A 12,250-nucleotide genomic window follows, 5' to 3' on the forward strand; every position below is an offset into this window, starting at 1 on the left:
GCGGTACAGAAAATGGATATTTAGCAAATTTGAACTTACTCTGCAGATGCTTTATTGATTTGTAAGGTACAAAACCTCTGTTGCAAATGAGTACTAATTAATTAACCTCATCATCGTCCTTGCCAAGTTCTATGGACAGAAATGTAAATTTGCTCAGACTATTTTCTCTGTCTTCTTGAAAGGAATGCAACTAAAGTATATATAATCTTAATATCTGCGTCAATAAACAAGAAAGCTATCAATACGTTACATTTATGCTCCCATTACAACATTTGTTAAGCTTTTCCTTTAAGTTCTTTTTGTGACCACTGTATATTTATCATTTATATTTGCTGTTTATACAATATGTATTTCACGATATAGTTCACTGTCTGGCGGCACGGTGGGCGGCTGATTAGCACATCTGCCTCACAGTTCCGAAGACCCGGTTCAAATCTGTCCTCGCCTGTGTGGAGTTGTTGTTCTCCCCGTGCCTGTGTGGGTTTTCTCCGGGTACTCCAGTTTCTCAAAATAATACGTTTAGTGAGCTTTTTCCAAAAGAAAAGGCGTGACACTCTGTCCATTGCTAGGTATAACGTGTCATTTCCATGCTGTAATTTCCGCTAAGTCATTTACAGTGCGCCATTATGTGGGCCAGCGCGGGAAATGAATCGGGCATTCACAAAATAAAAATAAAAAAAATAATACTGAAAAATACAGCATGATACTGTATTAGAGGACCTGATAGGCTTTAATCAGCATTGTGTCATCTCCTCAAGGAGTGGCTTTGCTTCTTCTTCTTTTTTTTTTTTTTTTTAACAAAAGGTGATTATTATAATTTACCACTGAGAGGAAAAGTTCAAGAGCAGTCCATGGACATTTTCGTAGTGTTCTAGTTTGGGCTATACCATGAAAAGTTGAATATGTATGTCATTGTTTCTTGTCTTTATACAATTCATTTGGAGTGCACTTATAGCAGTAGAAAATTGTCTGGATTTGACCTCTTATTTATTAATTAGGAGTTCTCTAATTATTCCTGGATTTTCTTATTATTTTGATTCCTTGTTTACTGTAGTTAACTTGACTTGTTAACTTCTTGTTCCCTGTATTAGTTAACTCATTCAACTTTTCTTCTGTTAATCTAGTTGAGTCATCCAAGGAACTGACCGTTGTGCTTTTCACCTTCATGGTTTTGTTCAGGAACTGAACAATGTCTTAGAGAGTGTTCTCCAGGCCAAACAGGTTGAAAACCAAAAGATCGAATACATGCAGTCCCTCATCAGCAAACTGAATCGGGAGGTTGCTTCCCAGCAGGAAAAAATAAACAGAGCCAAAAAACAGGTTTGTTGTTGTTACCTAGTCATTTGTCCTACATATATTACATACATTTCTGCAGTGATGCAATATGTATCATCATTTCAGAAGTGTTCTTTAACATATATTTTTCAATATTCTTCTTTCAATTCCCAGTGCTCCAAACTAACCCAAAAGATCCGTTCCTCAAGAAACACCAAGGCAGAGACTTTCGAGGAGAAGGACATCAGGCTGAGACAGTTAAAGGACTTCAACAAGAGTATCAACAAGATGCTCAATGATGCCACAAAGGACAGGGCTGACCTCAGATCAGTGTTGGAGAGATACTTACTCCAGGTAAACAAGTGGAAGACCACATGAAGCTTTTATCCGAACCAACGGGAATGTACTGTATGTGATGGAGACATTCATGCGATTAATGCCAATTGAAATAGTTAATAGTAGTGGTAAATTATTCTTTAATGTTCAAATTTTCTTTCTCTCTCAGACCAACTTGTCTTTTCCGTCTCCTCCCTCCACTCCCGGCAGCCACCGAAGCTCCAAGACCAACTCGGCCCGTATCTCTACCTCGTCCAGGTCTGACACACACACACTTGGGCTCTAAATGTACAGTTACTCTTAACGCTGATTTATGCTCATCTGACACTTCATTAAGATGCAATAAAATCTCAGAGCAGACATGTCCCGAAAAGTAAAGCAGTTTTGTTCATTCGTGCTCTCTGATTGGTGATGTTTCTGGCTGCCCATCTGTCATAAAGTGCGGCGAAATGACAAGTTCAGCTGCAGGAGTTGGATATGATTGGGTAGAGATGAAAAATGGAGGAAGAGAAATTAATTTAGTGAAGTCAAGACAGCACTCTCTGAGAGGAGAATGGATCAGGAAAAGCTCAATGTGAAAGAATGTACTTTTTCACCTGGGGCTAGATAGGCTTGGATTTCTTCCCTTTACAGTTATGAAAGTCTAACTTCTTCATTCTCCTTTTTTTGGGAAGACAGTTTCAGGACAGTATCATGTTGATATAGGATGTTTAAAATAAATGTTCAATCAATCCAAAGTGTCACTGTGTAATTGTATTCTTCTCCACCTGGCAGGTCTTCAGCTTCCTCAACCAGCAGACGGGGAACCTCTGCACCTCAGTCCCCTCTACTGAAGACTGTGACCCTGAGTCTGGATCTAGCTGTTCCCTCTCTTCCTCCTTCAGCCAGCAGAGGCTCCAGCTCAGCCAGCAGTCGCTTAAAGAGTCCATAGCATAATACTATTATTACAAAATGTTTCACCAATGCAGCGGAGTTCATTCTAGGAATAATTACAGCACCCCCACTAATGAGATTATGTTGTCCTTGCTGTTTGTTTCTTGTTTGTGTTTTTATGTCAGCAGGCCTATGTAAAAATATTTAAACCTGTTTCCCCAAAAATTTATGGAGGGATGGGGACTGCAGAGGCAAGGAAGAACACGTTAAATTTAAGACTCTTGTTAACATTTCTTTAACATCTGAGATATATGACTATCTTATGCAAAATATAGTTGATAAAAAAAAGTCGACATACACATGCCAGGTTTTTGTCGAATAACAGAATGAGACCAAGATAAATCATACATCAGAGTCACATTAATGGTTGGAAAAGTTTTGAAATGATTTATTGTGGGCTACATTTTTAAACCATATACACCTGACATATGAACCGGGGTGTGTAGACTTTTTATAGCCACTGCAAAGTTTCCTATTTCTGGGCATAACTACAGAAAGAACCGGGGTTCAATCCCCAGCCCCGCCTGTGTGGAGTTTGCATGTTCTCCCCGTGCCTGCGAGGGTTTTCTCCGGGCGCTCCGGTTTCCTCCCACATCCCAAAAACATGCATGTGAGGTTAATTGACAACTCTAAATTGCCCGTAGGTGTGAATGTGAGTGCGGATGGTTGTTTGTTTGTATGTGCCATGCGATTGGCTGGCAACCAGTTCAGGGTGTACCCCGCCTCCTGCCCGATGACAGCTGGGATGGGCTCCAGCACGCCCGCGACCCCAGTGAGGAGAAGCGGCTCAGAAAATGGATGGATGGATGCAACGACAGAAAGAAAACGGTTGCCCCTTAATTTGGCCCATAACATTTCTGTTTTGACCCCTTATTTCCCCGACTCTTGAGATTTATGACATTTATTACAGTTCTGTGCTTCCAACTTCGAGGGCACAGCTTCGTGATGGCCTTCTCCTTTTTCATCAAATAATGGTTGGATGAGTGTTGGTTTGAGAGAACTACAACTACCTCAAGAACCATCCAACACCTTTTAGATGAACTACAACAAGAACAAAAGGACAAAACATCCCTCGGACACACTCCATTATCATGTACAAAGTCTTATCACTTTCTACTTGAGAATTCATTATCAGCAGTTTCCATGCAACATGGCAGGAATGTGCGTCTAAAGCGTGACCCTGAACCATCAAAGCGCCAGCACCTCACAGAGATAGGTGGTGAAGTAAAGGGATTCAAACCTGCTCAAACAGCGTTTGTCACAGCTACTTTCTCACACGTTTCTCGCACAAGAAAACAAATCCATTTTGGGCGCGTTTACATGGTGAATTGAAGCTTTTGAGGCCCACAGAGGGCCTCAAAGGAGTCACCATAGAATTGACATTATCAAGAGACCTGTCATATTTGTTGCATTAATTTAGCTGTTTTTCAAAATGTTATATTAATTTATCTCAGTAAATAATTTATTGTATAGCAAACAAAAAATGTTAACTATTTTACTTATTCTTTTTCTAAAATAACTTCATTATGAAGAAAGAGACATATAAATATACGTAAATTAAATAAAAAATGAGCATAGATTATTATATTATTAAAATAAGTGGTTTTATTTGTTGCATTGAGTTGCCTATTAATTTAATTCATTTTAAGTCATTTATCTCAAAAATAAATTATTGGTTCAATGCAACTAATAAGATGTATTTCCATTTAACATTTCTTGTAGTTAAAATACAAATTGAGTTTAATTGTAAATGCAATTTTATAATGACCATAAATTACTTTCAAATAAAATCCAACTCACCAACTATAGGAAAAAAAACTAGCCTACACAGATTGAATGTGATTTATTTTCTCTAGTCAACTGTTTCTCACACTTTTTACACCACCACCTCATAAACCACTTGCATAATTTTCCAAGTACTACCTAATTACCAAAATTAGAATAGAGTAATAAAAGCCTAAATGAGGCAGAGGTTTTATTCCTAAAAAAAAGTATCTATCGGTACATATATTGTTTATTATTTGAAAGAATGAACAGGTTATACATGTTGCACTTTTACATACCGGTACTTATCATATCAAAACAACAGACCAAATAGTATGGATAAACTAAATTAAGGACAATTTGTAATATATTGTATGTACTTCTGTGTAGAAGATATAAATTTGAAATTTATACCATAGTTCTCTCTCACAGTACTCCGGACTATTAAGAAAATGAGATATGATTGTTAAATGTTAACTACAACAAAAGGAAAAAGAGATGAACATGATAGTACATTTTTGTAAAAATGGGAAAAAAAAGATGTTGTCCATCTCATATTCACCTTCCTAAAAAGTATATTTAATATTGAAAGCCACTGTGAGTAACATAATGCACTGTTTGACCATTACATACCCAAATACATGTTTAAAAACAAATACATTTTAAGGATTAAATGCAAGTGAAATGTACTGCAAAGTTAAATATAATTGAACTCTACTACTTAACAAATGTCTGATTAAAGTTCAAGCCACTGTAACATTATGCACAGTTTGAACATTTGATGCAATTTCATTGTGTGTGATGTATTGCATGTGCTCTATGTTTGTGGAATTTGAACATACCTAAGGTTTAGTATGATTTCCTGCTAAATTGAGAGTATTTTTTGATGAATTGTACTGCTTTCCTGAAGTCACCTTAAGAACATCCACAACAATAATAACAATCATCTAATTATATTTGGTATTTAGATTAATATTTTTTTTTAAATGAAGTTTACATGTAATCTCTAATTGCCTCCACATTTTAAACCTATCTAATCTTCTTTGCTGTTATAATGATCGTCCCATTTGATTCCTCCTGGATGAATTCTTTGAGCTGAAACACATGAATAATTGTACAGTATTTTATTAGTATGTTGAGGTCTCATGCCAGTCCACAATTAAGTTATTGCGACGTATGGTGAAAGTTTCAAGTTACCTTGTCCAAAACTGGTTGCAGTTTATTGTTACTTAACTCAATTTGGGACAGAACTCTCGCTTCAATAAAGACCACATCTGCGTAAAAATGTTTACAAATCTTTCACAATTTTAGGAGAATTCAAACAAGTGCCTGTATGGAAGTTGTAAACAGAAAAATTAACTTGCATGGCTTTTTGGGAGACGCTGTAAATGTCACAGAAGAGGTGAAGGCCCCTGGGGTTGTCGTCAGTCTGGCTTCACGTGTAATGGCAGTAGAAGAAGACAATAGTATTAAATGCATCAAATCAGATGACATATAAAACCATTTCATTATTAAATATTTTACATCTTGGCGATCTGAAGAAGCTGGTTCGAGGGACGTGGAACGTCACCTCTCTGGCAGGGAAGGAGCCCGAGCTAGTGTGCGAGCTCGAGATGTTCCAACTAGATATAGTCGGCCTCGCCTGCACACATGGCTTGGGCTCTGGTACAAAGTCCACTCGAGAGGGGTTGGACTCTCTTCTACTCTGGAGTTGTCCTTGGAGGGGGTGCAGGAGAGCACTCCCGCTGGGGACTCCATCGTTCTGCTGGGGGACTTCAATGCTCATGTGGGCAATGACAATGAGACCTGGAAGGGCGTGATTGGGAGGAATGGTCTCCCGAGCAGAACCTGAGCGGTGTTCGGTTATTAGACTTCTGTGCTCATCACAGATTGTCCTTAACAAACACCACGTTCAAGCATAAGGGTGTCCACACGTGCACTTGGCACCAGGACACCCTAGGTAGTAGTTCGATGATCGACTTTGTGGTCGTGTCATCGGACTTGCGGCCGCATGTCTTGGACACTCGGGTGAAGAGAGGGGCAGAGCTGTCAACTGATCACCACCTGGTGGTGTGTTGGCACTGATGGTGGGGGAAGATGCCGGTCCGACCTTCTCAGGCCCAAACATATCGTGACAGAATCCCCTATAAGAAGGAGTTTCAACTCCCACCTCTGGCAGAACTTCACCCAAGTCCTGGGGGAGGAGGGATACATTGAGTACGAGTGGACCATGTTTCGCGCCTCCATTGCCGAGGCGGCCGACCGGAGCTGTGGCCGATTGTGGCGGCAATCCCCGAACACCTTGGTGGGCACCAGTGGTGAGGGATGCCATCTAACTGAAAAAGGAGTCCTATGAGGCCTTCTTGGTTTGTGGGACTCCTGAGGCAGCTGATGGGTACTGGCTGGCCAAGCGGAATGCAGCTTTGGTGGTCACTGAGGCAAAAACTCGGGCATGGGAGGAATTTGTTGAGGTCGTGGAGAACGACTTCCAGGCGGCTTCGGGGAAATTCTGGTCTCCCATTCGACGTCTCGGGAGGGTATACTGGGGATGGGTCACTGCTGACCTCGACTCGGGACGTTATGATTCGGTGGGGAGAATACTTCGAAAACCTCCTCAATTCCACCGGCACGCCTTCCCATGAGGAAGCAGAGTCTGGGGTCTCTGAGGCGGGCTCTCCTATCTCTGGGGTTGAGGTCACCGAGGAGCTTTTTAACCACCTCGGTGGCAAGGTCCCAGAAAAGGCCTCGGAAAAGGGTGGCGTGCCCTCTCCGGGTCGGGAATGAGATCCTTCCCCAAGTGGGGGAGTTCAAGTATCTTGGGGTCTTGTTCAAGAGTGAAGGAAGAATGGAACGCGAGATCGACAGGCGGATCAGTGCAGCGTCTGCATGATGCGGAGTTTGTATCGGTCCGTTGTGGTGAGGAAGGAGCTAAACTGAAAGGCAAAATTTTCAATTTACCGGTCAATCTACGTTCCTACCCTCACCTATGGTCATGAGCTGTGGGTCATGAACAAAAGAACAAGATCCCGGATACAAGCGGTTGAAATGAGTTTCCTCCGCAGGGTGTCTAGGCTCTCCCTTAGAGATAGGGTGAGAAGCTCGGTCATCCGGGAGGAGCTCAGATTAGAGCTGCTGCTCCTTCGCATTGAGAGGAGTCAGATGAGGTGGCTTGGGCATCTGATAAGGATGCCTCCTGCACCCCTCTCTGGTGAGGTGTTCCGGGCATGTCCCACCGGGAAGAGACCCGGGGGATGACCCATGACACGCAGGAAAGACTATGTCTCCTGGCTGGCCTGGGAACTCCTCAGGATCCCCGGGGAAGAGCTGGATGAAGTGGCCGGGGAGAGAGAAGTCGTGGAGGTCCTGCTAAAGCTACTGCCCCCGTGACCTGACCTCGGATAAGCGGAAGAAATGGATGGATGGATGCATATTTTACCATTAAAAACAGCTTTTGTTTGAAACATCATTCAACAGGTAGAACAACAAACTTTGCTCTCAACATACAAATGTTGGATGGTATTTTTTTGACTGAAATCTCCCAGATTTTGGAAAATTCAACAACAGACACTGACACTCAACACAATTGTTCAATTGTTACCATGTACTTGCCTGGTGTTGTAGGATACGTTGTGGTTGTCAGTGGTCCGGCTACGTTTGTAGTGGCAGTCGAAGAGGCCACTGGTATTAAATGCATCAAATCAGATTACATTAAAAACCATTTCAATATTGAACATTTTACCACTAAGGCTTAAACAAAAGCATTTTATTTGAATCATCTTTCAACAGGTGGAACAACAAACTTTCCTCTCAAGGCATAAGTATCAGCTTCCCTTTTGACTTTTGTGGGAACAGAAAGGCATTATCAAAACAAGTTTCGGTCAACACCACATTCTGTGAGTTGATAATTATTTTTCACAAAATAATGGCTGAACAGTTAACAGGCCTCCCCTGCCTTTTTTTCTGCTGGGTCTGCAGGTTAGGCCCAACAGAAAATGTGAAGGGATTTGGGATTTTCTCAAAACGCAGACTGCCTATTCTCGTGTACCGTAGGCCAATTGTAACTGTAAATAGTGATATGATTAGAAATCTAATTTCTTCTGTAGTCCATAGCCAAGTGGCCTAATGCAAAACTGCCAATGACATTTTAATTTAAGTTTATATTTAATAGTGTTTTTATTTTTGAATTTTATTTATTTACAGTATATTTCTTTTTTTATTTTGAAGTGTTTTGTTGTGGTTCTCTTTTTATTTTCTTCTTGATAGAATTATGTTTATTTGTATATGAATGGCATGTGTACGTTATATATACGGTGAACCCTCGCTACTTCACGGTTCGACTATCTGGGATTCACGACTTCGCGGGGTTTTTAAGTTATATATATAGACATTATTATTTACCATCTTTATTTTTTTTTATTTAATTTGAATTGTTATAGCTAAGTAGTGTGCAATAATGTGATAGCCTATGATATGATTATCCTATGAATAATATGATAGAGAGGGGTTTAAAAGGTGAAAATACACATTAAATCAATATGGTGTCTCCACTTTGCGGAAATTCGCTTATCGCACAGAGTCCTGGAACCTAACTCCCGCAATAAACGAGGGTTCACTGTAGATTTATGTTTTATTTTTATTTTATAACTATGCTGCACTTTGTGCGACTGTGGACATTGTAAGTGTGTTACATAAATAAACTGAACTGGCTCTGTCACAAGCTCTTGTCAGGTCCGCTGTTTGCATGGCTGCTAGTTTTCTTTTTTATCAGTAGATCTTCTTTCGGTGGCACGGTAGCCGACTGGTGAGCATGTATGCCTCACACTTCTGAGGACCTGGGTTCAAAACCGGCCTCGCCTGTGTGGAGTTTGCATTTTCTCCCCGTGCCTGCGTGGCTTTTCTCCGGGTACTCCGGTTTCCTCCCACATCCCAAAAACATGCGTGGTGGGTTAATTGAACTCTAAATTGCCCGTTGGTGTGAATGTGAATGCAAATGAAAGTGCCGGGGAGAGAGCAGTCGTGGCGGTCCTGCTAAAGACCTCGGATAAGCAGAAGAAAATGGATGGATGGATGCATATTTTACCATTATAAACAGCTTTTGTTTGAAACATCATTCAAAAGGTGGAACAACAAACTACGCTCTCAACATACAAATGTTGGGTAGTATTTTTTTTTTTTACTGTAATCTCCCAGGTTTCGGAAACCTCAACAACAGACACTGACACTCAACACAATTGTTATCATGTATTATGCACTTGCCTGGCATTGTAGGATTCATTGTGGTTGTCGTCGGACTGGCTTCGTGTGTAATGGCAGAAGAAGAGGCTGCTGGTATTAAATGCATAAGATGAGATGAAATGTAAAATCATTTCATTATTAAATATTTTACTGTTGAAAACTGCTTTTGTTAGAAACATCTTTCAACAGGTAGAACAACAAACTTTGCTCCCAACATACAAATGTTGAATGGTATTTTTTTTCACTGAAATCTCCCAGGTTTTGGAAAACTCGACAACAGACACTGAAACTCAACACAATTGTTACCATGTACTTGCCTGGTGTTGTAGGATACGTTGTGGTTGTCAGTGGTCCGGCTGCGTGTGTAGTGGCAGTCGAAGAGGCCACTGGTACTATATGCATCAAATCAGATTCCATATAAAACCATTTCAATATTGAATATTTTACCACTAATACTTCAAAAAAGCATTTTGTTTGAATCATCTTTCAACAAGTGGAACAAGAAACTTTCCTCTCAAGGCATGTGTTGTTTTGTTTTGTTTAATGATTGAAATCTCCCAGTTTTGGGGAAACATGACAACATATACTTTAACTCAACGCAATTCTTACCATGTACCATTCCAAAAATATGATCAAAAACTATTTTTCTTTTGAATGTTACAGTCGTTATTAATATTTGCTATGTTCTTGTGTTTCGACATTATTAGAAGTGATTTAAATAAGGGTTTGAACTGAATTCAATGTACTCACTTGATATTTGTGCAGCACATGAGCGCAAAGACACAGCAAACAGGATCAGCAACAGCAACATGATGAAGAAGAATTTGTTGGACAAAAAAAAGTGTGAAATCAGAGGTGGGAAAGTGTTCCTTCTGCTCTCACACAGCCACTCTGGCCACTTGTGCTCCGTACCAGGAAGTAAAACCTTATTGTCACGCACAAGGTGTGTTCAGTGCTGTATTGTTCTCCTCGTCCTTTGTCCATGTCAAGTAAGAATTAAACAAAGGCGAAAAGTGGATTTATCTGAATGGATGTTACTGCTTTGAAATTTACACTCTCATAGGAAAACAAATGAACCCTGTTAAGTGAATTCAGAAATGTGTTTTTAAATAGATTTTACTTGTAAGAATATAATTGCTGAAAATGTACAAAGACTGAAAACGATGTAGAACTTATTTACACTGAGTGGGAACTGAACCCACTCTGCCCGCACCAAAGTGTACCACCACACCATCAGTGACTATATAAAATCAATTTCAACAACAACTGATAAACAAGTGCATTGTACTTTTATAAGTGGTGATCAAAATGTTTCCACCTTCAAAGCCAATCGTCAAGGTGGGGGGCTTAGTTTATTGCCCCTTCAAAACCGATTGATAGTAGGTTTGAAGTTATTCTATGAAAATGCTGTGCTATGACTTACTTTTTCGCACTTTATTTCTGAAGTGACATGAAACAGACCTGTCACAAGTCAAACAAATTCATCTAGTAGTGCTGCAGTCGAGTATTCTACTCACAATTCTATAGTAATCAAGTATTAGGATAAAATATATGTTTTCTTGGTTAAAGAGCAATTATGAATGCACAAGAGAAAATGAGGAAGTTTACTGAAGAATGAATGACCAATTTGTTTCCTCTTTTAGATAGTCAACAGTATCTTTCTTAAATTCACATTGTGCACATAGCAGGAAACTGCATTTTCTTGTCTACAAACACATTTCAAACACAAATATAAATAGATTTCAGTTTGAACTTGACATTTCTTGTCAGTATCAATACATAAGGCATTAATTTAAAAAAAAGAACACGTTTGTCATCTTGTTATTAAAGGTAAAAGGTTATCCCTCTGTGATATCTCACTCGGACCACTAGGGTGCACATTGTAAAAATATTACGTCAAAAATGGGCGAAGAGATTGAAGTTCCATGTTGAATTCATGCAAGATGTGAGCTGATCGATTGGTAAATACAGTGAATGAAAACAGAAATACAAGACTGATTCTTGAGAACGCGACACTAACTAAACCAGACTCCAACGTGCAGAAATCCCAGACAGCGCACGGCTGGCCCGCTGTGTAACTATTTGAGTGATTGCTCATAAAGCTAGCTGCTAATGCTAACAAAAACAAGCATGCAATGTGGATTTTTTTAAAATTAAAATAACGTCCTTATTGTTACGTTAAATATCGTTGTTGTTTCTCTGTGTGTTAACAGTGGTTCAAGCAGTGTATACTTTATTTAGCTGCAAGTCTTTGAACATATAATCAAGTCGAGTCTAAAGTCATCAAATCTATGACTCGAGTCCACACCTCTGAGCATGACTGCTATAGAGCGCCTCGTTGTGGACCGTGAGTGGGTGCATTTCACAGGGAGAAGGCGGAAGAGGGAGGGGGAAAAAATAAACTGACATGACAGTTAATTTATGGGAACACTTTGTTTTGATAGCGTGTCCAGTGATTCTTTTTCTTCCCAAAACAAGCAATATGTAAGTTCATTATAGAATTGACAGTAACAACAGAGTAGAGTCGCAACTGGCAGAGTAGAGCAACAATTCATTTTTTATTTCCTACTGACAGTCGGTACATTTCAGTCGGTACTTTCTTTTCTTTAGTCAAGGATTTTAGTCTTTAGTCAGGGGACTCCGGCTATATAGTCCAACAATTACAACTAAGAGGAAAATGTCATAATTTCCTCGTCAAAAACATAAC

General features: G+C 39.9%; 2 protein-coding genes across 5 annotated transcripts in view; one reads left to right on the forward strand and one right to left on the reverse strand.

Moving 5' to 3' along the window:
* Window positions 1–4,161, forward strand: part of ccdc39 (coiled-coil domain containing 39) — a 30,164-nt gene extending 26,003 nt beyond the window's left edge. The window contains exons 36-39 of the mRNA XM_061694383.1: window positions 1,180–1,320; window positions 1,450–1,629; window positions 1,781–1,869; window positions 2,386–4,161. Coding sequence (XP_061550367.1) covers window positions 1,180–1,320; window positions 1,450–1,629; window positions 1,781–1,869; window positions 2,386–2,542 — 567 coding nt within the window. The 3' untranslated portion in view covers window positions 2,543–4,161. The remainder of the gene's footprint in view (window positions 1–1,179; window positions 1,321–1,449; window positions 1,630–1,780; window positions 1,870–2,385) is intronic.
* A 379-nt stretch (window positions 4,162–4,540) lies between these two features.
* LOC133411664 (hepatitis A virus cellular receptor 1-like) lies at window positions 4,541–10,446 on the reverse strand. 4 transcript variants are annotated; one of them, XR_009769687.1, is made up of 7 exons: window positions 10,294–10,446; window positions 9,861–9,935; window positions 9,565–9,633; window positions 7,918–7,986; window positions 5,673–5,741; window positions 5,506–5,582; window positions 4,541–5,403 (listed from the first exon to the last, which is right to left on the reverse strand). XR_009769687.1 is itself a non-coding variant. In XM_061694280.1 (7 exons), the coding sequence occupies exons 1-7, from the start codon at window positions 10,311–10,313 to the stop codon at window positions 5,338–5,340; spliced, it is 438 nt and encodes a 145-aa protein (XP_061550264.1). In that variant the 5' UTR covers window positions 10,314–10,446; the 3' UTR covers window positions 4,541–5,337. The 4 variants fall into 4 exon arrangements, 3 of the variants coding, with proteins under 3 accessions (XP_061550264.1, XP_061550262.1, XP_061550263.1); XM_061694280.1 differs by having other exon boundaries at window positions 5,673–5,737; window positions 9,565–9,630; XM_061694278.1 differs by having other exon boundaries at window positions 9,565–9,630.
* Window positions 10,447–12,250: the final 1,804 nt, after the last annotated feature.

The sequence above is a fragment of the Phycodurus eques genome, chromosome 13 (genome assembly GCF_024500275.1).
Source record: "Phycodurus eques isolate BA_2022a chromosome 13, UOR_Pequ_1.1, whole genome shotgun sequence".
Taxonomy (NCBI): domain Eukaryota; kingdom Metazoa; phylum Chordata; class Actinopteri; order Syngnathiformes; family Syngnathidae; genus Phycodurus; species Phycodurus eques.